The sequence below is a fragment of the Microtus pennsylvanicus genome, chromosome 3 (assembly GCF_037038515.1).
Source record: "Microtus pennsylvanicus isolate mMicPen1 chromosome 3, mMicPen1.hap1, whole genome shotgun sequence".
Classification (NCBI taxonomy): Eukaryota; Metazoa; Chordata; class Mammalia; order Rodentia; family Cricetidae; genus Microtus; species Microtus pennsylvanicus.
The window spans coordinates 78,596,057-78,621,613 of NC_134581.1; the positions used below are offsets into that span (position 1 = coordinate 78,596,057).

The 25,557-nt window shown below is 44.8% G+C and overlaps 1 protein-coding gene across 1 annotated transcript in view; it reads left to right on the forward strand.

Annotated features, from left to right (window-relative positions):
- The window catches only part of Tbcel (tubulin folding cofactor E like), a 61,030-nt gene that overhangs the window by 13,098 nt on the left and 22,375 nt on the right, over positions 1–25,557 (forward strand). Inside the window, exons 2-7 of the mRNA XM_075966273.1 lie at positions 7,765–7,914; positions 10,815–10,954; positions 16,217–16,398; positions 17,726–17,982; positions 22,056–22,182; positions 23,764–23,880. Coding sequence (XP_075822388.1) covers positions 7,782–7,914; positions 10,815–10,954; positions 16,217–16,398; positions 17,726–17,982; positions 22,056–22,182; positions 23,764–23,880 — 956 coding nt within the window. The 5' untranslated portion in view covers positions 7,765–7,781. The remainder of the gene's footprint in view (positions 1–7,764; positions 7,915–10,814; positions 10,955–16,216; positions 16,399–17,725; positions 17,983–22,055; positions 22,183–23,763; positions 23,881–25,557) is intronic.

The following is a 25,557-nucleotide window of genomic DNA, read 5'->3' on the forward strand; positions in this document are numbered from 1 at the left end:
GTTCAGAAATGAAGCAAGTAAAACCCTGCAGCTTCCTAGAATACAATGTTGAAGGATCTAGAGAGGTTTAGTGTCAAAAACAGAAAGCTTTTTTGTGATGCGATTAGAGGAGGCATCCACACTTAGTGAAAGTCAAATAGACTAAGAAAAGAACTTGAAAAAATTAAGAAAGCTGGTAACCCCGGGTGATTGTGGAGCACGACCCAGCAGAGTGCCTTCCTTGAGCTTCTTTCTGTCACTTGCGGTTGACCTGCTGACCTTCCCAGACTCCCCTCATACTTAGCCAATGCATTTCTGTTTTTTACCTTAAAAATCAGCAAGTATTACCTCTGGGTTTTCTTCAGCAGCTGTTCATCTCTTCCACTTTCATCCAAGTCCCTCAGACCAGGCCCATGTTCTTTGCCTCTGCTTCCTCTTTATTTCCTCATTGCCCTGTGGTGTGGTTTAACTTCCTTGTGTGTGCTGGAATTGCTGCCACTGACCCTGAGGTGAACAAATTGCTCCACCCTGTAAGGATCTTAAAGTCCCATCTCTCTGTCTTTTGTTCCTTTCCTTTCCTTTTCTTCTTTCATTTTTCGAGACAAGGTTTCCCTGTGTAACAATCCTTGCTGTCCTGGAACTCACTCTGTAGACCAGGCTGATCTCAAACTCACAGAGATCCACCTGCCTCTGCATCCTAAGAGCTGAGATTAAAGGCATGCACCACCACCACCCGGCTGATTTCTGTTTTTACTATTGAAGATTGGGAACTCCATCTTTGCACTGGTCCACAGTGCCCTGTGAGAGGTTATCATTCTTTATCTCCGCAGGGCGACCTCTGGCGGAGCGAGGCTAGCATCTCCTGAACATCTTCCTAGGAAGTCGTCTGCACTTCCTCCCCCGCTGTCCTGTATTCTAGTGGTGTTGGTAGTGTTTCAGGTCTCTCTGCCTGTCCGTGTTCCTTTGTCTTTTGTACTTGGAACGGTCTTCTCCAGCTGGCCCTCCCGCTAGATGGCCCAGGATTCACTTACTTTGTCATACTTTCTAAAGTTAACACTTCCTGTGTTTCTTAATATATAAAAATATATATTGTATATATGCATACAAGCAGATATATATGTATGTATGTATATGTGTATGTCAGAAGAGACACTGCCCCACTGGAACTGGAGTTAGAGACAGTTATGGGCCAATGCATGGATGCTGGGAACTGAAACCAGGTCCTCTGCAAGAACTCTCAATTACTGGGAGCCCTCTCAATTACTGATCCGTCTATCTAACACCCACTTTCCCCCTTTTGTGTGACTTGTTTATACAAGTATTATCTCATTCAGTTCCTTCTACGGGGCAAATGCTCTGAGTCAGGGTTTGGATTTTATTTCTTCTTCCTTTCTCTAGTGCTCAGCACAGATTGAGCCTCTGGTACACGTATGTTCACTGATCCTCTAAGTGAAATACACTCCATGGAAATGCCTATTCAATACATAAATGAGCAGGCAGATAGACCTCATTGGGATGACTTGGTAGAGTTCAAAAAGACGTCACAGAGAAAATGAAAAACCTTTGTTTACCCCTGCCCAACAGTTTGTGAGTCCCACGGTCGGATAGTCTTCTGAAGAAAGCAGACATCTACATGGAAAGAAATGTCACTGGTGTGAAACCTCGCCTGACTAAGAGAAGCTGCAGGAGAATGGTGCAAACTTAGGCAAAATGTTTGCCTTCTTTTTTCTTAGGTCAACATTGGCCAGTGCTTTCAGAGTGTAGTTTTCTGTCTTCTTCGAATAAATGGAGTCAGATACGCTGCCAGCGTCCCCTACTTCTAAGACTGACTTATATATAATTAGGTCCAAATCAGTGTTTTCCTAGGTTAGGATAAATATTTTTATTTCTTTTCCTAAAATGTAACTCTGGTCCCAGCCATTGACAATTGTAGCTTTTAGAGACTACCCAGAGAGTGCTCCACCTTGGAAGCCCTTCTCTGTGGGTCTCCAGATAGTAGTGACCTGGTGGCCCGAAGTTCCAAGGCCACCAACTGAACTTAGTTCAGCTCTGCTTCCTGGTATGGTTGTGCAACTGCACTTGACTGGTAGAGGCTTGCCGGATGTCCCTGTAGCCCTGCTGCATGGCCCATAGTCCAGAGTGGAACTTGCCTTTGTCCTAGTGAGGGAGCAGTGAGGATCTGTAGGACCTGGTGGCTGCTGTCACCTGCCTGACCGCCTACACTCCTCCCCTGGTCCCGATGCTGAAATTTGCTTCGGAGGCTCAGGTATGCACTCTCCCACTTGTCCACTGCATTTTACAAAGCTGCCTTCTTCTGTTGGATCATCCGTTCTATTTCTTGTTTCTTCCTCTTCATTCCTTTAGACTTATTAGAACGCTATATAGTCCACATGTCGGAAACGCCATCTTCCTTTTTCATAGAAACTATAAATCCTGAGGAGATTAAATAAATAATAAAAAGCCAACAGACGATTGGGTCATACCTGTATAAATTACATGAAAACACCCACTCGGAAAGATGGCACCTGGGTCTGCTGAGCTCAGCTGCCTCCAAGTCAACAGTGGCAGGGCTCCTTGCTGCCCTCCTTCCCAGGCCTTCTCTCAGCCTCGGTTGCTGTCCTGCTGTAGTTCATTTCTCTCCAGGGATAGTCTGTGTATATACAAGCCAATAATTCTATTCTTATAAGGTTTAGATTTTACATTTTGGCCCTCTGAGATTGTATCTCTGTCTTTCGGAAGTTGTGAGCAGGGCTGGTAGTGTTTGTTTTAGGACGCACCCTGTTCCACGTTGTGTCTGTGGACAGCACGGCCACTGCTGACTAGAGGTTACATCTTAACTAACCTTAGCACCCACGGTCAGCTTTAACCCGTTTTCTGCTCACGGTTGTGTTGGGTTTCATGCTTATTTTAATCTCCCCCTTTTTGGGCGGGAACGTAGAGGCCAGGCTGTTTGATAGTGTGCATGTAGGACTGGTACACTCTCTGTGTGGCTCTCCTCCCATATCCATCCACCCAGCAGGAGTGTGGGACTGGTACACTCTCTGTGTGGCTCCCCTCCCATATCCATCCACCCAGCAGGAGTGTGGGACTGGTACACTCTCTGTGTGGCTCTCCTCCCATATCCATCCACCCAGCAGGAGTGCCCTGTGCGCCTGCCCCACCCGTGCTTTGCTGTGACTTTCTTCAGGCGCTTTACATGATATTGGATCAGGATCTTGAGACACAAAGGTTTGAGATTTTCGCATATTTCACCACCTGTAATGGAACCCAGCAGCATCACCCAAGATTCCTGGCTGGCTGGTTTCACCAATTCAGAACAGTTTAAAATGCATTTGCACTCTGCCAACTGCAGAGGTAGACGAGTGTAACCTGACTCCTGTTATTTCCAGAAAGCCATAGATTACCCGCCACCCCCAAGCCTTTTAAAAGACTGCAGTTAAAGATCTTTTCCATTCTACATTTCCTCATCTTTCAGTCTTCTTGGTTTTCAGCCTCCCGTTCTCACCTACCATTCCTCCTAAAATACAGCAGGTCCGAGCAGATTTTGTGTTACCAATCTATTTGTCTCTAAGGTTCCAGTTGAGCGGCCATGTGTGCATGTGTGAAGCCTGCATTGCTGGAAGACTCTTCAGTAAACTATGCTGGCAATGACCATTAAAGGTGCCTGGGGTCATTTCGTAATCTCACAGAGAACACTACATAGTTTTTCTTCCTGAATATTGGAAGAGGGCTTTGTTTTGTTGAGAGGAGGGTGAACCTACAGCTTTGTATGTGCTGAGCAAGAACACTACCCCCAAACTGTGCTCCTGGGCTTCTCTATTATTAATTTTCATTTTGAGACAGAGCCTCGGGAAGCGGTTCAGGGTGGCCTAGAAATCACTAGTAGTCCAGGCTACCTTGGATTGGACCTAGGATTCTCCTGCCTCTGCCTCTCAGGTATGGAGGATTACAGGCAGGCACCAGCAGGCCTGGCTCTGGAAGAGTTCTCAAGCTTAAAGGCTCAAGAGAAAACTTCCAAGTTCCCACACTTGTTTATCTCTTGGCACGACCTTTACTCGAGTCAGTGCTTCCTTTGCATGGCTGGCGTGGTCTGCATTTCAGTGGTGTCCGAATAGCTGCCCTTGAGTCATGTGGTGTGAGTGCTGCAGCAGCCTCCAGATCAGAGATGCTGCCTGAACACGGAGACCTTGGCTGCCACAGTGACAGTCTGCCTTCCCACGTACGTTAGTCTTTTGAACTGTCTGTTTATGGGAGATGGCAGTGTAACTTCTCTGATGTTTTTGTTAACCATTTCTAAAAAAACTCCCCTGGTGTCCTGCCTGAGACAGGCATTGCTAGAGCTGTGGCGCCCTTTACTAGTGCTGGAGCCTCTGGGCCGTGGCTGCTGTTGGCGGTAGTGAGTTTCCATGAGCAAAGAACCTTCTGATCTGAGGGTTCCTGAAGTTCTCAGTAGCTCTTCCGACCCTTAGCACCGTAGGTCAGTGAACTAACCTGTCACATAGCAATAGCACTGAAACAGGTGCCGACAGGAAGCTCACAAATAAAGGGGTGAAACTGCCTGGGGAACTCGGGCAGATTATACAGAGAAGCACGTGTTCCCTGGATAGGCATGTGTTGAGTGAACACATGTGTTCTAGGCATCTGCACGGATTCCACAGAGTCCTGTAAACGTGCTCAGGTTGCAGTTGAGGGTAGACAGCTTAGTGGCTATTTTTGTCTTCGGTTTCTCTTAAACTCTTGCTGCAAACCTGAGGGGGATGTTTAAATCATCTGGGGTGAGGAGGAGAGAGAGGTTAGGAACTAATTCATGTGTCCCTAGTCTGTGAAAACCATGAACTTCCCGTGTCCATGGGTTTTTATCATGATACCGATGCAGGATGAACAGCCATGTGTAGCTGGGAGCTGTCCTCCAGCCTTGTAATGCAAGTAGCACACTTGAAGTGCTTCATTGTCCCTAGGAGCCAAGTACTCCACAGGTCATGGCTTTTTAAAACTTTCACCTGTGACCTGTTTCATCCAAGAAATTTTTACACAACCTCAGGTATATAGATAAATAAAATATGTAAATCAAACATTTCTTGATGATAATAAAATTTTACCTTAAAGAAATTATTTGGTATACATATAATTTTAATGCTTATTTAGGACAAAAAAAATCAAATTTGCATAGTAATGAGATGGATGTGCTTCTTTTCATGGGGAGTTAAATGTTGGCTGGCATGTTTGCTACCGCGGGAGGTGGTGCATCTTGTCTGTTGGATCACAGAGCTATTGAGTGATGAAAACTGAGTGGGCTTAATCTGCCCTCTTCCCAGAGTCTCTGCCGTTTCTACTCAGCGCCCTGGAGATGAATGACTTTAATACTCGGCGCCATTTATCAAGCCCGTGCCATATACATGTGCATGCTGCATGTGTGCCGTGACTCTGTACAGAATTCCACACTTCTGCTCTCTGCATAATTTAGTGACAGAGTTAGTATAATAGCCCGGGAAAAAGACCCAGAATTTGGCTTACTTAACTATATAAGCATAAGTAGAGCAGTGTTGCTACGGTGAAATAAATGTCAGCACTCACTGGGAGCAATAAGAAGCATTGTCTGGTCAGTATCTAACAGCTCTCTGGGGGAAACTCTTTAATGCTCGTTCCTTCTGGTGTCTTCCAGTCCTTCACATCCCTAGTTAATGTGTAACTGCGTTCAAATCTCTAATTGTTTTTCATGACTTATTAATTTTTATTTTTTGTGTGCCTGAGTGTTTGCTTACATATGTGTGTGCACCACGTGTACCTCGTGCCTGAGGAGGCCAGCAGAGGGTTTGGATCTGCTGGAACTGGGGTTGTAGACAGTTTTGAGCTGCCATGTCGGTGTTTAAAACCAAGCCAAGGTCCACTGGGGGAGCATCAAGTGTTGTTAAGCATAGAGCCATCTCTCCAACCACTCTGTTAGGTTAAGGGAGGAAATCTTGACCCTCGTTACTGAGGGGCTTGTCATCCCATCTTCCTCCAGGCCTCCTCAAAGGTCCTGGCCTGGGGCTGTGCCCTCTGCTCTTTGGTTGTTCCTGCTCCCTTTTTGTCACTCATTGCCTCTTCTGTCCCCAGGCCCCAGAGTTCTTTTGTCCTGTCCTTCCTCATAACATGTCCTCTATTCAGGTGACATGTGAGTCCATCTTCAGCTAACATTTCTCACCTAACATGCTGTTTCCTGCAATGTCACCAGGTGCCCACACTGTCCATGGAGGAAGTGCAGTTCCTCATCTCTTGACTAGTTACAGCAGTCAGCACCAGAAACCTGAGGTTGTCTTACAGCCCACAGCCCACCTCTCCTTTTGCTAGCCACCATATTCCCCCAAAACCTTGGTTACTAATCCTGTCTTGAGCCAGCCATATGCACTGATTGTTCCCCTGTATCCGCTCAGGTCTCATCTTATGCCTGTGTGTCTGTGGTGTCGACCTAACTCCTTCCTCTTTGGTCCTGGTTCCATCATATTTGTCAAGTAGTCAAGTACCATGATGAGTTAAAACAAACAAAACAATACAAAAAAAGCAATCAAACCATGTTCCCTCCTCCAAAGCCAGCTCTCCCGTTCTGTTCAGCTACTGATGGAGTGTGCAGTAGTTCCCACTGTAACTGCTTTGGCAGCCCCGTGTTTCTTGAAGTTATTCATAGGCCGCTGTGCACTCTTATCACTGTGCCATTTCCAAGCCTTTCTATTGATTACTTTAATTTTAAAAAGTAGTATGCTGGCTGGTAATTGGAGACTAATTGTGGTTGCCCATATTCTGGCTGATGTGAAACCTGGAGCACGGAGCAGTCCCTTAGGGTAGTGTCTTATCAGGCTGTCAGAGGTCAGCGTGTTTGCTCTTCTCTCCTTTGATGTGTGCGTAGTGCAGAGAAAGTGCCAGACTTACTGAATGTTCGGGCCCCTAGATGAGATCAAATAGAGAAGCGAAGTGACAGACTTTACCTAAATTCCGCACCAGAAGAAAGAGCACTTTCTTTTAGGTGGACTTAGGTCCAATAATAAGGGACCAGGCAGTGGAGAAGGGCAGTGGCTTACGTTAAAACTGACTATTATTGGTCACTTGAATTCCTAAGGTTCCTGCCAGTCTGAGAGCTTAGGTCCATGGAGATCTTGGGGACCTGGGTCCCTTTTGCTCACGTCTACTTCCATCAGGCTTCTTTCCTGGATCACGTTCCAGCAAGGCATCTGTTCTGCAGCAAAAGAATAGAGGAAACAGGAAGCAAAAGATCAGATGGAAAGCACTGGCTGTCTTCAAGATTTCTGTAAATTACCACAGAGATTGCTATCCCATCAGCCACTTCTTATTCATACGTTTCTAAAGACAAGTATGCATGCGTCCACCCCCCCCCCCACATGTATATAAACACAAAGGTTCTGTTACTGTGGGGAGAGAAGGAATTTCAAGGGACAGTATTAAAGAATTCATGCGAACTGTCCATAGTTAACCTGATGTTTAATCTGCTCCTGTGTTCAGTCTTTTTCTAATTACTACATGAACCTTACCTACCAACCAAGGGCGTCCTTGTTATCCACGGCTGGAAGACACCCTCCCCCCGAGTGCTGGACTACCGTTTAGTGATGCTGTGCACCCCGTGCTGAGCCGTCATTGCTGTCCTCCGCACATTTCATGGTCTCAGCACAGAAGTTTGCCTGGGGCAGTAATATGCTGTACACATCTGCAGTGCCCAGCCTCCTGCCTCATAAACAAAAAATAGTTCTTACATGAGTAAGTAGATAATTTTGATGATTTCTTGTTTTCTTGTAGACTTTTCAGAAAAGAAGATGGACCAGCCCAGTGGAAGAAGTTTTATGCAAGTGTTGTGTGAAAAATACAGTCCTGAAAACTTCCCTTACCGCCGTGGCCCTGGGATGGGAGTCCATGTCCCAGCCACTCCTCAGGGCTCTCCTATGAAAGGTAAGGCAGGTGGAACAAAGAACATGTCTTTATCTGCGATTATCTGGGTTAGCTTACAACATCGCCTTATTTGTGAGTGCCTTGTTTATTTTGAATTATGAGTCAAATGGTCATCATTACATGTATGATTCCAGAGTTTTCTTTTTTCATTTGTTTTCATTGAGATATGTATTTTTCTCCGCTCCCCTTTCTTTCTCTCCCCTCCCCTTCTATCCTCTTCCATGGTCCCCATGCTCCCAATTTACTCATGAAATCTTGTCTTTTTCTACTTCCCATGTAGATTAGATCCTCTTTGTTGTCTGGGTTCTCTGGGATTGTGAATTGTAGGCTGTTTTTTCTTTGCTTTATGTCTAAAAGCCACTTATGAGTGAGTGCATGTGATAACTGTCTTTCTGGGTCTGAGTCATCTCACTCCAGTGTTTTCTTAAAGAGCCTCACAGAGCTGCTCTCTTCCAGATTGGTCAGAGACATTATAGTTGTCTTTACAGGGCAAGACTGATACTTGGGGAATAATCCTTCAAGTGCATACCCTTTCAAGGAACTCGAAGAATACAGAATAGTACGAGGCTGACCGTTGCCCTTGAGGCCCTTCACAGGTCTTGGTTAGATTACACGACATTCACATTGATTAAGGTATATCACAATGTAGCTTATGTTGAGCCAAATGAAAACCACAGTGACGAAGAATGAAATTTAGAAGATAAAACTATCAGGAAAGGGTTCAAAGGATAACTAGCCCTTGGGAAATGTAGAGTATGATTAGAGAGGAGACAAAGACATTCTAGAAGAGAGAAGTGTGCAAGGTGGGTTTTTGCTAGCCTTTTTATCCTGGCTGTACTTAGCAGATTTTAGAAGTAGTTCTTTGTCATTCAGGAGAGTTCATAGGGAATCCTTGCTTTATTCTAGTACTCAGAGTCTACCGACAGTCATATCTCAATAGAACTGTCTCCAGCTTTGTAATCATGTACTTCTGAGTTGGCAGTTTGTTGCCTAGGCTCTGGTCTACATCAGGAATTTGATACTAAAATAGTACTTAGTAGAAAAACTATATAATTCAAGGCCTCAAATTATGAATCATGACCTTCAGGAGCCCTTGGTTTTTTTCCAAATGGGAGAAAAAGTGGTTGAGGTGTCACGTCTGTCTCTTTCTGTGAGACAGTGAGTGACTTTGCTGACACACTAGGGCATACCAGGCCAGATTCTGTATTTGGCCGGCCATAGTTTTGTGTTTTTCAGATTCTGAAACTTTTTCTCCAATTAGGAATTTATTTTAAAAGAAGGCTATATTTTCATATGGGAAAAATCTGTTAACACATGAATCTAAAAAGGGAATAATTGTTAGGCAGAAATGAAAGAAACAGCATTTTAATTGTCTTTCTATAAGTGAAGAAGATGTTTTGAACACACAGACTTGAAGAGGTGGCTTAGCAGATAGCTTGTGAGAAGTTTGATAGGTTTTTTTTTTAACTTTTATTGATGCTTTGTGGATTTCACATCATGCTTTCTTATGCCTTTACATCCCTGTACCCTTGCGTCCACCCTCTGCCCTCGCTAACTCTCCTCAAATCAAAACCAAATTCAAAAGGAAAATAAAAAACCAAACCAAACAAAGACAAAAAAAAAAGAATCTTGTCATGGCAGCTGTAGTATGGCCCACTGAGTCACACAGTTCACCCTTTCGTCTGTTCATCTTTACTTGCAAGTGTTCATTACCATGAGTCATTGGTTTGGCTCAAGTTCTCTGGTTTCTGGTACTCCATCAATAATGGGCTCCTCTTGGATATCCTATTGTTGTCTTGTGTCATGGAGATCCTGCTGTTTTTGATCTGTGAGTTCATCCCTTTCAGATGTTCCAACACTTCATAGATTTGATGGATGCTTGGGGGTCAACTCTGTACTGAATCTATGAACTATTGGAGATAACTTTTGAAAGGAACTTCCAAGAGGAAAGAGTGCAGATGCTGTAGAATTGCAGACCTCAGGTCAGTCAGCGGTGCTCTGAGACACAGGTTGCCTGGGTCCCGTGTGTGTGCAAGAAGCCAGCAGTGTGGGTGTTGCTGGTGGCTGGCAGATGCCCAGCCAGGAGCAGAGCTGAGAAGACCTTTCATGGTGGGGGTTCAGCACTTCTGAGTTTCTTTGGCCCATATTTAATTCTTCCTTTAGGATTCAAGGCCCCAAGATCCCACTATATTTTCGAGGCCTTCTTGGAATGCAGAAGATACAGGTAGTTTTTTTTTAACCTGATGATTTCTGGGCGCTAAACATACATAGGCGAAAATTAGGCTATAGCAGAATCGTCATCAAAGAGACCAGAGAGACTTCTTCCAGCAACTGATGGGAGCAGATGCCAAGTCCCACAGCCAGACATTAGGTGGAGCTAGGAGAGTCCTGTGGAGGAGGGGGAGAAAGAATTGGAGGAACTAGAGTGGTCAGGGACACCACGAGAACACGGTCCACAGAATCAACTAATGGGACACATGGGGAATCACAGAGATCAGGGAGCCTGTAGGGGTCTGACCTGTGTCTTCTACATATATGTTATGGCTGAGTAGGTTGGTGTTCTTGTGGGATTCTTAAGAGTTAGGAGTGGGGGGGTGTGGTCTCTGACTCTTTTGCCTACTTGTGATTCCTTTTTCCTCCTACTGGGTTGCCTCATCCAGCCTTGATGTAATGGTCTGTGCTTGGTCTTATTGTGCAGTGTTTGGTTGATGTCCCTGGGAGGTCTGCTCTTTTCTGTGGAGAGAAGAGGGGGTGGGTCTGGGGGAGAGGAGAGGTGAGGGGGAGAGACTGGGGGGGGACGAGAGGAGGGGAAGCTGGTCGGGATGTAATATATGGGGGAATAATAATGAAAAGAGAACTAGGCTGAATGGAGCAAGTGTTTTGTGTCTCCTGTGATTCAGATCGCCTCAACCTCCCCAGTGTGCTCGTGCTGAACAGCTGCGGAATCACCTGCGCGGGAGACGAAAGAGAAATCGCTGCCTTCTGCGCTCACGTGTCAGAGCTCGATCTTTCTGACAACAAACTGGAAGACTGGCAGGAGGTACAGCCTGTGCGGTGCTGCACTGGGGAAAGGCGTTGGGTACCACTGTGCTCTTGCTGTGCTCTTTGCATACTCTGACTCTAGTTCTCCCTGGAGCCTCTGTGTGTGCTCCCTGCAGTGCTCCTCAGTTAGTGTTTATTGCTGCCACCCTGCTTTCATTAGTGTGGGCAGCACAGAGACATTTTATTCCAGGCATCGAAAGGTTAATGAGCCTACGGACACTTCGACTGCAGCAGTGCTTTCTCCTTCTCAGTCCTACATCTTCTGCTCATGCCCTGCTTCCACTTCTGGGTTTATCTCTGCAGATTGACTTGGAATTGCTTCCACCGAAACCAAGATTATAGTCATTTTCTTGTTACTGAAATCTTTGACAAATCCTTCAGAACTTCCCTTATTTTAATCAAGTGTTGAGTAGTTTGATACATCTGATGCCTTTTGACCTGAGAGTAACTCGAACTACACACTAACAGCTTCATAGCATTCCTTCTTGTTATCGTAGATGTCGATCCCTAACTTACTAAAACATTTCCTGATCGAAACTACCACAAAGTATAAGGGGAAGCCAGTTCTTCCTACTTGGTTCATTCAAATCACGCTCATACTTTTTGCTTTGATTATCTGTAGAGGTTTGCTTGATGGATTTTCCCATTCCTGTCGTCTCCTGTTTCTCCATCGCTGCACAGTACACCACAGACTGCTGTAGCAAATGAATCACCCTGGACCCTGCTGCGTGACACCCTTCCTTTGCTTTCCCCTGCTTAGCAACCGAGGCTTGAATCCTGAGGAATGGCCCTCATCACATAGCTCTCTGCTGTTCCCAGAACTTCATGTCTATCTTTAGCTCTGCGCTGTCAATTGCAGACAACACAGGCAAATGGCACGGGAGCTTCCTTGCTTTAATCCGTTTTTCTGTCATCTTCTGGCCACTGCCTGGGTTGTCATCCCTGTGTCCGATTCCCCTGCTCTCAACTCAGGCAGCCAGATTACCCCAGAGCATCTGTGTCTACTACTGCAGAAGTGTATCAGAGTGGTGTGGTCACTTGCTGACTCCATATTTTTTCAAGAGACTGTGAACTTGTTTTCAATGGCGGTTTCTGTCTTTTTTAAATCACCACCACCCTGTGTACTAGAGCATCAGATGTCTGTTGCCTATGTTAAGGAGTGACTGGCTGCATTTATGGATTAGTGAAGATCGCTTGCTGCAACTCTTACCATGACTTCTCAGAATTCACCTGGTCCTTTCGCATCGCACCAGTGTACAGGTGCTGGTAATTAGCCATTGAAATACTCCATAGCCATCAAGTGTTACACGAATCCTAAAACAGCTTTCTTGGTTAAGAAAACTCAGTGAACTGTTTGTTCAGCTTTTTTTATGTATCTGTTCCCCTGTTCTATTTAATTTGGTGTCCATGTCTTAGTGGCAGTTCCTGTTGTGATAGGATTTTTATCAAAATACTTGAATGTTCATGTCATCCGACTTATAGTGGAAGTGTAGACTCCTCGGGCTGCTCGAGAAGCAGTTTCCATCCTTACATGTATCCATTTGCCTGGATAAACTACTTATCTTACTAATCACAAATCATAGCTTGTACTTTTTTGGTTCGGAGACACCCAGTCACCAGGCATGCTTTGTCTACACTGCCTGGATGCAGAAAGAGCCACCCTGCTAGTCCTCCCAAGCTGGGACTCTCTTCAGTCCTGTTGATGAAGCTCTGACTCCCCAGAGTTGCCGTGGGGTGTGGACGGTGGGGGTTCAGACCAGATCCTCCTCTCACTCCTCTGCTGAGTCCTCTGACTTTGTTGCCTGGTGATGTGAACTGCCCCACAGGCTGGGTTTTGACCTGTACTTTGACTTTGGACCTGAGCTTTTGCTCACTATTCAGAGCAGTTTAGTAATGGTAAATTGCACGTCAGAAGGGAGCTTACACTAGGAACCAGGCTTTCTGTCTGCTTTAGCAAAGGTCTGTGTTATTTCCCAGACCACATTGCATACAGCCAGGGGCTGCATATTTATTTGAAGTATCTGCACTTTGTTTGAGCATCCTCCTATGCACTTGGTAGCCTGCTGATGCTGTTGCTTTCAAGTTTCTCATTCAGTTTACTCTGTTTTTTTTTTTAACCATTTCTTGTAATCCTCCGATTCCTAACTGTAGTTGATCCCACTCTTTTAGAGTATATATCAGGGTGTAAAGGGACTGGAGGAAAACTGACAACAAAAGAATATTGATTTTTTTTCTTTTGCTTTGATTAAACTCTTTGCCAGGCTACAAATGCTTCCTGGGTTACTGGTTTAAAGACATCACATTTCAATCCCCTTACAATCCATGTGTCTGATTATGAAGATCATTTTCCCCTTTTCATTGACCAAGTTGACTTCAGCCTGCATTAACATAGCCATGTGGAGCAAAGTAATGTGGAATGTTCTTTGAGTTTCCTGAGTGGTCACTAATGTTACAAGTTAGGAGCCATTTCTTTTGTTTTAAGCTCTCAGATGCTATATATCTCAAGGCTCAAACACACTGGGTGAGAACTGTAGTAGTCTGGAGGGAGATAAAAATGTGTCCATTTTTCTTCATTTGGCACTTGTATATAAAGCAGTTCCAGTTTTTAGCTAGTGACTTGAATTTTTGGCTGGATAGAATTTTGCTCAACCTTTCCCAACATATCTCTGTTTCCCCCCCTTTTTTTCTTATTGAAACCATTTTATAAAAGAAATTGAATCAAGTGTTTGAAAGGAGGGAGGAGTTAGCCGGTCAGGTGAGGTAGAGAAAAGCTTGGGCTTAAATTACCGATGGTAATCTGCAATCCCTTCCCCATTTCCTTACATCTTGAGTTTCCCCCTTTATGGGTGCCTGGGTAGAGGACCCCTATGAAACCCTGATCTGTAGAGGTCTGAGAGGTGATGCGAGTTCAGCTCCTCACTTTTGCACATGAGCAAATTCAACTCATTCCAGCCAGGGGAGTCTTTTTAATCTGTGATTTAAAGACAGCACATGAAGAGCTGCCGTAGAAACTCAACAGAGTGTGTCGACTTTGCAGTTGGGAAATTTTTCTAGCATAAGTAAATTTTAATCAATCTAATGAATACTATGTTTTCCTTAGCATCCATGTGAGGTGACACAGGAAGCCTTTTGGATCTTCATACTTTAAAAGAAAATATTTGTTTCTAGCACAGAAAATGCTTCCTGCCTGATTGCTTAGTGTGAGTCCTGTGTAGTGTTCGGGAACATGCGCAGGGTCCCACTGGACACTTGGCCAATGTAGATGGTAAAGAGACCACACAGCTGTTAGCCTTGGGAATCCCCAGAATTCGTTTCACAACCTTTAAGTAACTTATTTTTTTTAAAGCATTTTGCTCTTTATTATAGAAATCTAGAGGGAGGTGATGGTTTCTGGTCATCGTCTAGTGTGTGAAAGTCCTTCTCATTGGTATTTAGGTCATGGAATGTAATGCACTATTGATCCCTGCGTGAGCTATTGAGCTATGTTGTAGGCACAGCCACGCATTGCATTACGGTTTGGTAACACTCACTCACAGAAGCGGCTGCGAAGGAATATCCTCATACTGTCGGCATCCCTCACGCTGAATACAACAGCTCAGTGCATCTTCCCTATTCGACAGCTCTCTTCTTCATTTGTGGAACATTGAGTGTGCAGAGTGGATGAATGGTGAATGGGAGGAGGGCCTTTCCTCTGATGGACTCCTGGGAGCCTCCCTCGAGTTAATCTTCTCACTGAACTGAGCAGGCGCTGTGGCCTGATGAAGCTGCAGCTCACCTTTTCTTCTGCCCATGGTCCTCTCTGGATGTACCCAGCGTCTCTTCCAGAGCTCCGAAAACAAACTGGTACAGAGATGTCAACCCTGAGTGACATCCACGCACATCTCATTTAACCCTTCACAGAGTCCTGGGCCATCTGGGTACTTTCCCCTTTTGTCAGCAAGGAAACAGACTTGGAAAGGTTAAGAGATGAAGCCAGTCAGCTAGCAAGTGTTGGAAACTGATTTGAAAGCAAGCCTTCCACACTCCTAAATGAGTCCCTACTGCTCCTCTCTGACTCCACTGCTGCCTGGCCCTGCGAGACTTAATACATTTGTAGGTGTGAGCATCATTGCAGCTCCCTTCACTTGGTCCTCACTGCCCGTGCCCACTGCTCTCCAGTTGTTCTTCGTTTCCTCCCGGCTATACTCGTGATGTACAGTGGGACCACAGTCAAAGTTATTGAATGTCTCTGAGCTTCAGTGTCCTCGTTTTCACCATGAGAAAGTCACAGCTGGCAGGTTGTTCAGAGAACGAGTGTGTATCCAGAAAGCTAGAACTGTTAAGAGTGTATAGTTAGACTCAGCCACACCTCCTGCTCCACTTTTTTTATAGGTTGCTAAGTAAGCCATAAACTGGTGAATTGGTGACCATGCTTTCTCCTTCACCAGTCTCCATCTGTCTGTCTGTGTATCATCTGTCTTTCTGTCTGTTGGTCTATTCTGGATGTCTTGGGCTTTTGAATAAATTCATTTTAAAGTTTGGGGTTTTTTAATTTATTTATTTAAGATTTTTGTCTCTTCCCCTCCACCGCCTCCCATTTCCCTCCCTCTCCCCCAATCAAGTCCCCCTCCCTCGTCAGCCCAAAGATCAATCAGGGTCCCTGCCCTGTGGGAAGTCCAAGGACCACCCACCTCCATCCAGGTCTAGTAAGGTGAGCATCCAAACTGCCTAGGCTCCCACAAAGCCAGTACGTGCAGTAGGATCAAAAACCCATTGCCATTGTTCTAGGAAACAAACTGAAGCATCCCTGAGTGGTGATGTCTCTCCAGTCAGCTTTGGACACACAGATCTTTACAGAAGGGCTGGGGTGGAGCTGAGGAAGCTTTTACTCAGACATCGTGAGGTGATGAGAATGAGCGGGTGAAGGTAGTCAGAACTGCATGACTTAATCTTAGCTCTTTAAAAATGTATAGCCTAGAATACCATCTAAATTATCCTTTTATCTTACTTCCGTGAGAGTGTATCGTACTGGGCGAAATCAGGGCCTTGCTAATGGTCACACAGGGAATCCTAACCGTGCCACTAACTCTTCCTTGGAAACAGACTAAATGATTTGCCGTAATTTGTTGAACCACTCCTCCTGCTCTGTAGGTGCCTTTGCTAAGTGGGACTCCTCGAGGTACAAGCCCTTCACCTGGGGACCTACTCAGGCCTTCGCACACGTGACTGCTCTTTCAAGGCTGCAATGTCCACCTGACTCACATCTCTCTTTTCTCTGCAGGTCAGTAAGATTGTGTCAAATGTTCCTCAGCTGGAGTTTCTAAACCTGAGTTCCAATCCTCTGAATCTGTCGGTTCTAGAGAGAACATGTGCTGGGTCCTTCTCGGGGGTTCGCAAACTTGTCCTCAACAACAGCAAAGCATCATGGGAAACAGTGCACACGATACTTCAGGAGTTACCAGAGTAAGCCCAGCGAGCACAGGGGAGTGGGGTCATGTTGCCATATGTGTCTCTGCTGATCTCTCAGCTAAGAAACTCTAGAGCTGTAGGTTGAATGGAAAAAGGTCAGAAAAATGAAGTCACTGGGGTGAGGGTGTGGGGTGACCTGCTCACCATTCCAGGGGCATAGCTGGGAGACATGGGATAGCTCGTGAGAAGCACTTGCTGTCCCGAGCACCTCTTTCATCTTCTGATTGCCCAATTTAAGAATTGCTTTAGCCTTTTCTTTGGAAGAAAAAAAAAATGTGTTGACGTTGAGATGACTGGGCGCCTCTGTAGGCTGATGCAAAGTGGACCTGCACAGAGGAAACCTCTGCCAGAAAGAAAGAAAGCTGGAATTTCTTTGATTTTCTAAGTACAGAAATGATCCAGGCTCCCAGGATCTGGCCTCACACCACTCACTGCACCTGAGTTCCTCACTGTTAAGCTAATCAGCTTTCTTCACGATGAACGGCTTCTAGCATGGCACTGAATTAATTGTTCTTTGAGACAGGGTCTCATGAAGCCCAGGCTGGCCTCACACTCACTCTGTAGCTGAGGCTGGCATTGAACTCCTTATTCTCCTGGCTCTACCGTGTAGGTGCCAGAATGACTTGTGTGTACCATTAGTTGTGGCAGTTGAATTAACTTAAATTCAGGTGTCACTTGCTAACCATGTGACCTTTGACATCCCCTTAACCTCTTTGGGCCCAGTTTCCTTGCCTGTGAAGTGGACACCATTATATGTTCCTGGCACAAGGGCTGACACAGGGTAGGGATATGGTAGTTATCATTTCTTTTTATAAACATTTCTCCACGTTTTCTGGGATTTTCTTCTGTTGTCTCTCGGCTTACTTAAGTCTGTCCCTCCTTGGAAGCGGGCATTCTTTCCTGTGTCGTAGACTTGCACTTCAGTTTCTTTGCTCCAGAAGACACTTGTTCTAAGAGTTAGTGCCGCATGCTCTGGCGTTCGGTTAAGCACAGGACTAACCCAGCAGCAGCTCCCAGCAGCCTCTGATGCTTCACTCTGGATTTCCCTTCCCAGAGATACACTGTTCTGAGCTGCAGGAAAACTCATTTATATTTTGTCTGTGATGTAGCCAGAGTCTCACATATGGTGTGATTGTTTATTTTTAGTTTTTAAGACAGGGTATCACTGAGTAGCCAGGCTAGCCTTGGATTGATGCTCTTCCTTCCCCATCCTCCTGGGGTTCCTGGCACTTGCGTCCATTAGTTACTGAATGCATGGTGGTGTGTCTGAAGGTAAAACTCAACTGCTCTAAACAATTGGCTGTTTCCTTTCTCTCTGCAGTCTGGAGGAGCTCTTCCTGTGCCTTAATGACTATGAAACAGTGTCTTGTCCTTCTGTTTGCTGTCATTCCCTTAAGCTCCTACACATAACAGACAATAACCTCCAAGACTGGACTGAAATCCGAAAGCTCGGTGTAATGTTCCCTTCACTGGATACCCTGGTCCTGGCCAACAATCACTTGAATGCTATCGAGGAGCCTGCTGACTCCCTGGCGAGGCTGTTTCCTAATCTGCGATCCATCAGCCTTCACAAGTCAGGTGAGGCACAGGCTTGCCCTCGTTCTGTGTCAGTCTGGTCAAGTTCATCATGGAATATAATAAAAATGTGTTTTGTTCATAACTATACTGGTAACAGGGTAGGTTTTCATGTACCTACGATCCACTTAATTTAAGACATCATTTTCTTCTTAAGTAATAAGTGTTAAGGAGCATAGAATTATTTTCACAATTTATATTTTATACATTAAAAAGAGTCATAAAGAAGTAAAATGAAATTGATGTAGTTATTAAAAGACAGAAAAGAATTATAAACTATATCATTTTACCTAGATGCAGAGTAAGGAATCCTGGTCTGGCAGCCTTTTTAAATACTCATCTATACATTCTTGATTGTCACCTTATTGCTGCTGTATCCTGTACATTACAAGAATGAATATGTGTTAATGATTTTTATTTAAGACCAGCTTTAGGTTCACGGAAAACTTAAGTAGAAAGTACAGATGGTTTCTCATGTGTGAACAACCTGCCCCCATTTTGTACCTCCCACCCCCACTGGCATGTTTGTACCGTGCCCATCAATGAGCTGGTTCTGACATGTCATGCATCTGAGAGTCAATAGTTTCCCTTAGGGTGAACCCCATGGGCTTTGAGAAATGAGCAGAACAGCTCCTCCATGTGGTGTGCACAGACTGGCTCAGTGCTCTCCCGGTGCCCCGTGGTGCACCTGTTCCTCCCTCTAATGCTGACATGTCTGGTGCTCTTTTGTCTCTGCACTTCCACCTCAGCCACAGTCATTTGTTTAGAGTCACGCCATGTGGTGCTTCTTTCACTTGGTAATTCGTATTTAAGCCCCTCATGCCTTCTCATCACTTGAGAAGTCCTCTCTTGTCAGCCCAAAATGATATTCCATTTTCTAGGGGGTACCATAGTTTATCCATACTCTGCTGAAGGCTTTGATTTACTTTCCAGTTTGAACAACTATGAGTAAAGCTGAAACCATTTGTTCAGATTTTCAAGTGGGCATAAGCTTTCAGTTTGTTTAGGTAAATGATAAGGGTAGAATAGCTGAATCATACAGTAAGATTGTACTTAGTTTTGAAAGAAACCTAAACTGTCAAAGCAGTTGCACCAGTTTCCATTTCTCCCAGCTCTGCATGAAGAGTTGTGTTGCCCCACATGCTTGACAGCATTGGGTGTTGGCAGTGATGTATGCTTTGACTTCTAATAAGGGTCTTAAATTTAAAGTTCCCTAACTGCCAAACGGGGAAGAGCCTTTCTGTCTGCTTACTTTTTCTGTGTTGTCATCTGTGAAAAGGTGGGTTTAGGGATTTTTTTCACTTTTGGTTATAGTTAGGTTGTTAGTTGGATTGTCACTGGGTTGAGATACTATTCTTGGGAAGATGAGAGCAAACACTCCAGATAAGGTACTGAACAAAAAACAAAAAAAGATACCATCAAAGTCCAACTTGATGAACCAGTGAGTTTTCTTGGGGTTATTTATAGAACTATGGGTGAGAGATTACTTACAGGAGCAGAAATTGCACAATGATGGTTGTATCAGCAAACCCACCCAGCATGAGTGACAGTGCACAAAAACTGGAGACCCGGAGCACACTGAAGAGGCAAGTCAGCAAGGTGGACGGTGTCCTTGTCCAAGTGGATCAGTTGGTCTTTGTTTTTTTCTAGGCAATCTGACTAGTCTCTACTTTGTCCAGGCATGTGGGCTTGTCTGCCCTTGATTCTCAGCAGTCTTTACCATTTATATTGTTGGGGAGGGAGGGAGGGACCTAGTGAATCTAGTCAGTTTCAGGAACTTCCTGAAACTAATGTTCAGTTGTTTACTTCCAGTCTTAGGAGCATCCCTATAGCATTTCATGCCCCTTAGAATGGTCTGTTGTTTCCCCTCCCTGTAAACATTCTGCCTTAAATTAAATATTTTCCTTCAAGATAGAAGATTTTAATCTGGAGGAAACTGCCACACAACAGGTTGAACTATTAGTTGGGGTGTAAGTTGGATTTTTGTTGGATTATTAGTTGGATTGTTGTTAGTTTGATATCTGAGTTAATAGGCTGTTAGTTGGGTTTTTAGGTTGTAGTTGAATTGATTTCAATGCTGTAGATTGAGCCTAGGGTCTCGTTTGTGTTATCTATCAGTGACCTATATTTCTTGCCTTCTTTTTACTTTTGATTTTGAGATGAGATCTCACTAAGTTGATCAAGTTAGTCTTGAACCTATGACCCTCCTTTTTTAGCCCCTTGAGTAGCTGGGAGAATAGACTGGTTCTACCAGACCCAGCTTATTGAGCTTTAAAAGTTTTTGTATGTTTCCGTCAATGGACTTTGTTAAATGTGTCTTTTGCAAAAAAACTTCTCCCAATCTGACTTTTACTCTCATTTTTAAACCTAGCTTTCTTCCTAGTTCTTAAAACAACTACATACTTAAAAATAACTGTGCTTAAAACTGAAAAAGATGAACTTAGTTTAATTCTCTATAGAGGTTATGATGATGAGTAGGAAATGCGTATTTTCTTTTTCTTTCTTTCTTTCTTTTTATTTATTTATTTATTTATTTAAATTTATTTATTTATTTATTTAAGATTTCTGCCTCCTCCCTGCCACCGCCTCCCATTTCCCGCCCCCTCCCCCAATCAAGTCCCCCTCCCTCGTCAGCCCAAAGAACAATCAGGGTTCCCTGCCCTGTGGGAAGTCCAAGGACCACCCACCTCCATCCAGGTCTAGTAAGGTGAGCATCCAAACTGCCTAGGCTCCCACAAAGCCAGTACGTGCAGTAGGATCAAAAACCCATTGCCATTGTTCTTGAGTTCTCAGTAGTCCTCATTGTCCGCTATGTTCAGCGAGTCCGATGCTTCTTTTCTGAACATAGCACACACGCCATGGCACACGTACAGAGGCCAGAGGACAACTTGCAGAAGTCAGCTTTCTCCTTTTACCATGTATGTCCTCAGGAACTGCACTCAGATGGTCAGACTTGGTGTCAGGCACCTTTATCTGCTTAGCCATCTCACTGGCCCCTAAAAATGCATTCTAAAAGCCACGATTTTGCACATGGAAGCTTTTTATTTCACAGCTTGACAGCCCTTGACATAACTCTCCTGCATCTAGGTAGACGTACCCACTGGTAAGAGAAGAGGACAGCTGTGACTTGGACAGTTCTGTGCCAGAGTCCTCACGTGTCCTCCCTCTGACTTCCCCCTTGCTGCAGGGCGCGGCAAACACAAGCAGTTATGTTCTCTGAAATGGATTTCCCATGGCCACTCGGTCTCTCGGGATGTCACATGTGTGTGTCTGACTTGGGAGTCAGATATCGGCTTGGGTGACACACTTGCCCATGGCCAGCGAGAACTTCAGTTTAGAGCTCAGCGTCTTCCCCTCTCTACTTACTTCAGGGTTTGGGGTTACTGTACTCATGGTTCGGGTTGGTTTTGGCAGTGATCTTGGACCCATTTTCCTGCCCCCAGCATGAGGGTAGCACGAAGATAATAAGTCTTAGTTTCTAGCTCTCTGCTCTTGTCGTGTTAGAACACGTTAGGGGAAGGTTTGCCCTGCCACCATCACCTCAGAGAGTCGCAGTCCATTAGTCTGCGTTTCAGTAAAAGAAGTCAATTGAGTCACTTTTCAGAAAAATCACAGCATGCGCCTGTTTACTGGAACCGTGATGACCCAATTAGATGCCGTTGTTGTGGAACAGGAGATGGGAGCGTGTTGAAGAACCAGGCCCACCCTCTCTGTCCTTCACAGTTGAACTCACAAAGATGGGAGAAGCTCTGGCAAGTGGGTGTGTTTGTCGTTTTTGTTGCTTTTGGCAGCGCCTTACTATCCTGCCTTAGCTGCCCTTGAACTCCAGATCCTCCTGCCTTCACTTGAGCAGGTGAGAATCTAGACATGCAGCAGAGCGCTGAGCCTGTTTTCCAGGGAAGTTACTTTGAAGTTTAACCATGTCCATTCCTGTATCCTTGGAAAGGGGCCAGCTTCTGGCTGGCTGTTTGCACCTCAACATTTCAGGAATTGCTAGGTAACTGCTTGGCCATCTTTATCTTCTTCCTTTTGTTCTTTTCTGGGTTTACCTAAATAATATCTTTTTTTCCAATTAGGTTTGCAGTCATGGGAAGACATTGACAAACTAAATTCCTTCCCCAAGCTTGAAGAAGTGCGATTGCTAGGAATTCCTCTTCTGCAGCCATATAGCACTGAGGAACGCAGGAAACTGGTGGTGGCCAGGTATGTTGTCCTGCTCCCTCCTGCTGCTTTCTGAAGGGGCCTTAACGGGCAGGATACTCTTTGGGGGTGCTGTACATTGTCCCATCTCCTGAGCAGATTGTGCTTAAGCTGCTTCTGTAGCACTCAGGCCTGGATAGGAAGAGATGTAATGGCATGAGCAAGACCTGTAGCTGTCCTGCCTTGGCCACTTTACACCCTTGTAAATAGATGTTTTCTCTGTTTGTCTTTAAATGCTTAGAATATTTGAAAGCCCATTTAGGGTGATGAGTGAAAGCCTATTGATGGAGAATCATCTGCTGCAGGTATCCTTATTTCCTCTAACATAGTGGTCATGTAAAGAGCATTTATACCTGGAAATGGAGCCTTCTCAGTACGTCTTTTCTTCTTGAGAATCTATCTCTTGGTTGACTTAAGAAGGCTGGCTGTTACCATCTTCCATGCTCCTGGCTTTTTCTGTCTCTGGCGCTATCTCTGCATATTGCTGCAGCTTCCCTCCAGTGTGGATGCTCGTATGAACCTTTAGCAGAAAGAAGATTTAGGATAAAATGAAAAGAGCCCCAGGGCTTTGCTTTGCTCTCTGTGTGCACCCCACGTGGAGCTCTTGAAGGATGGGCAGTAGGCTTTGGGGTTTCTGCAGAAGAGGCCTCCTTAAGCACAGCATTGATCTTTTGCCCAGCTAATGCCTGGCTCCACACTCCCATGCCCGTACTTCTTACCACAGTCAGAAGGCTCACTGTTCTCTTGGGAAGCCCGAGTCTCGTGGTAGGCAGGCTTTAGGCTTTATGTTCTTCACACAGTTCATTTACAAGCATCAGATGATTTGTGAGTTATATATTCATTTTGTACGAACTACACTTTGAACTTGTGCTATTTAACATGGCAGCCACCAGCCTAGGTGGCTATGAGCACTTCAAATAATGCCTCTGCTAATTTGAAATATAAAACAGACACTAGATTTCCCCTAGTTCATGAGTAAGAGACTACAGAAGAGCTCATGACTTCTTAAAATATTGATTACATGTGGAAATGCTCATATTCTGGTTATATTATATTAAATAAAATATATTGTCACAATTTTACCTTTCTGCTTTTTAAAATGGGCTAGAGAGGTGGCTCAGTTGTTAAGAGTACTTGCTGCTCTCCCAAGGACCTGAGTTTGGTTCCCAGTACCCATATCAGGTGCTGTACAGCTAGCTACCTGTATCTCCAGCTCTAGAGAGCCTGTTACCCTCTCTGGGTCTCTTTAGACACCTTCACATGTAAGTACATATACAAAGACAGACACGTACAGGAAAAAAAAAAGTGGAGCTACTGGGTACTTCCGCCACATCACTGGGCTGCGTTCATCACCTAAGGTGGACAGTGTGACTTAGAGCCATGCTCTGAAATGTTAGGTTTGAAACAGAAGATCAGCATCATATCCAAAAATACAACAGTCTTTATTTCATCCTTTTGATGACTTCACTGTGTGTCAGTCTTCACACAGGAACAAGGCCCAGCCAGCTGTGTCCTTTCAAAAACGACAGCCCATTGTTTTATTTCCAGCTCCTTAAAATGTCTTTATTTGGCTTTCACTTATAGACTGCCCTCTGTTTCCAAACTCAATGGCAGCGTTGTCACCGATGGAGAACGAGAAGATTCTGAGAGGTTTTTCATCCGGTACTACGTGGACGTCCCACAGGAGGAAGTGCCATTCAGGTAAAAAGCTCTCAGCAGGCGCAGTAGAGAGCCAGGCCAGGGTCTGATCCTCTGGTACTTGGACTTAGAGAGAAAAGGAAGACATAAAAGCAGACATATTTTATCTTTCTTTCCATAGTGCAATGGTTTTCAACTTATGGGTCATGACCGCTTTGGGGGATCAAATGACCCTTTCACAGGGGTCACATGTCAGATATTTACATTATGATTCATAATGGTATCAAAGTTACAGTTATAAAGTAGCAGTGAAATAATTTTTTGGCTACGGCTCACGACAACATGAGGGACTGTATTAAAGGGTTGCAGCGTTAGGCAGGATGAGAACCACTGCCGTGCATCCTCTCCAGTCTTCTGTAGACAAAGGGCTGGTATCTGGCTAACAGCTGTTTTCCCGCACCGTGCTTTGTGTCACCAGTTTCTCTTCTCAGAGCACGAGTCATCTGTCCTCAAGCTGTGTGCTGTGTTTGCTTTGATGTGGCAGCTTCTGCAGATCGGCAGGCTTGGCAAGGGAGGAAAGGACTGAAAGTGGGCTCTCGAAGGGATGAGTGTGGGTGGCTGCATAGGAGGAGTAGCAGGCCGAGATAGCATTGTCAGAGTTTGGGGAGGACGTTCTGGCTAGTATAAAGAAGGCCCTATAATACTCCAGAGATAAAGGGAAGGATAGAGGGTGCACTTCACCAAATACAAAAGAAAAGAGAACCCCCAAAACAGCTTTCCAGGTGTGGACAAATAGAATTGCTTGCCAAAAAAGTTCCATGCCTCCCTTATGTAAGAAAAAGCTTGGGGGGTAGGAGGATGACTGGGTCATTTAGAGCACTTGTTCTTGCAAAGGACCTGGGTTCCTTCTGACTTCCTAAGGTACCAGGAATGCATGTGCCACACATACATGTAAGCAAAATACTCATACATGGATGTTACAGGATATTTGATAGCACTGTGAAACTCCAAGACTGTGTTAATAAAATTAAACTTGGATCGGGGGCGGAGCCAGTGACTAGTTGACAAGAATTGGCCATTGAGAGTATGGAGGACTCAGGAATAAAAATAGACACACAGGAAGTAGTAGGGAGGGACCTAGAGATTTGGTGTGTTGGGAGGTGGCTTTGATTTGGAACAAGTGGAGAGATGCTTCTTTTGCTTGGTTGCCTGCCAAAAAGAAAGGTCAGTCAACTGGTTGCTTTTCAGTTTCTCTAATCTAGCAGATTTTGACTCCAACATCTGGCTCCCAAATCTTTATTGATAAATAGAACAATAGAAACTTAGTTAAAACCTACATTTAGGGACTAGAGAGATGGCTCAGTGGTTAAGAGCATTGGCTGCTATTCCAGAGGTCCTGAGTTCAATTCCCAGCACCACATGTTGGCTCACAACCATCTGTAATGAGGTCTGGTGCCTTCTTCTGGCCTGTAGGAATATACACAGAATATTGTATACATAATAAATAAATAAATATTTTTTAAAAAAACAGCCCTACATTTAGTGGCCATGGCCAAGCCTGTGTTGGTGCTGGCAGGACCAGGAATCCTGCCAGGCCTCATCCCAAGTGGTGGCAGGGCACATATGGCAGTTAAAATCAGTAGATTCAGGTGCAACCACTAAGCCGACAGAAAAACAACACATATAAATATTAGAAAGGAAAGAAAGAAGAAATAAAGATGCTCAGTGAGGTGAGTATGC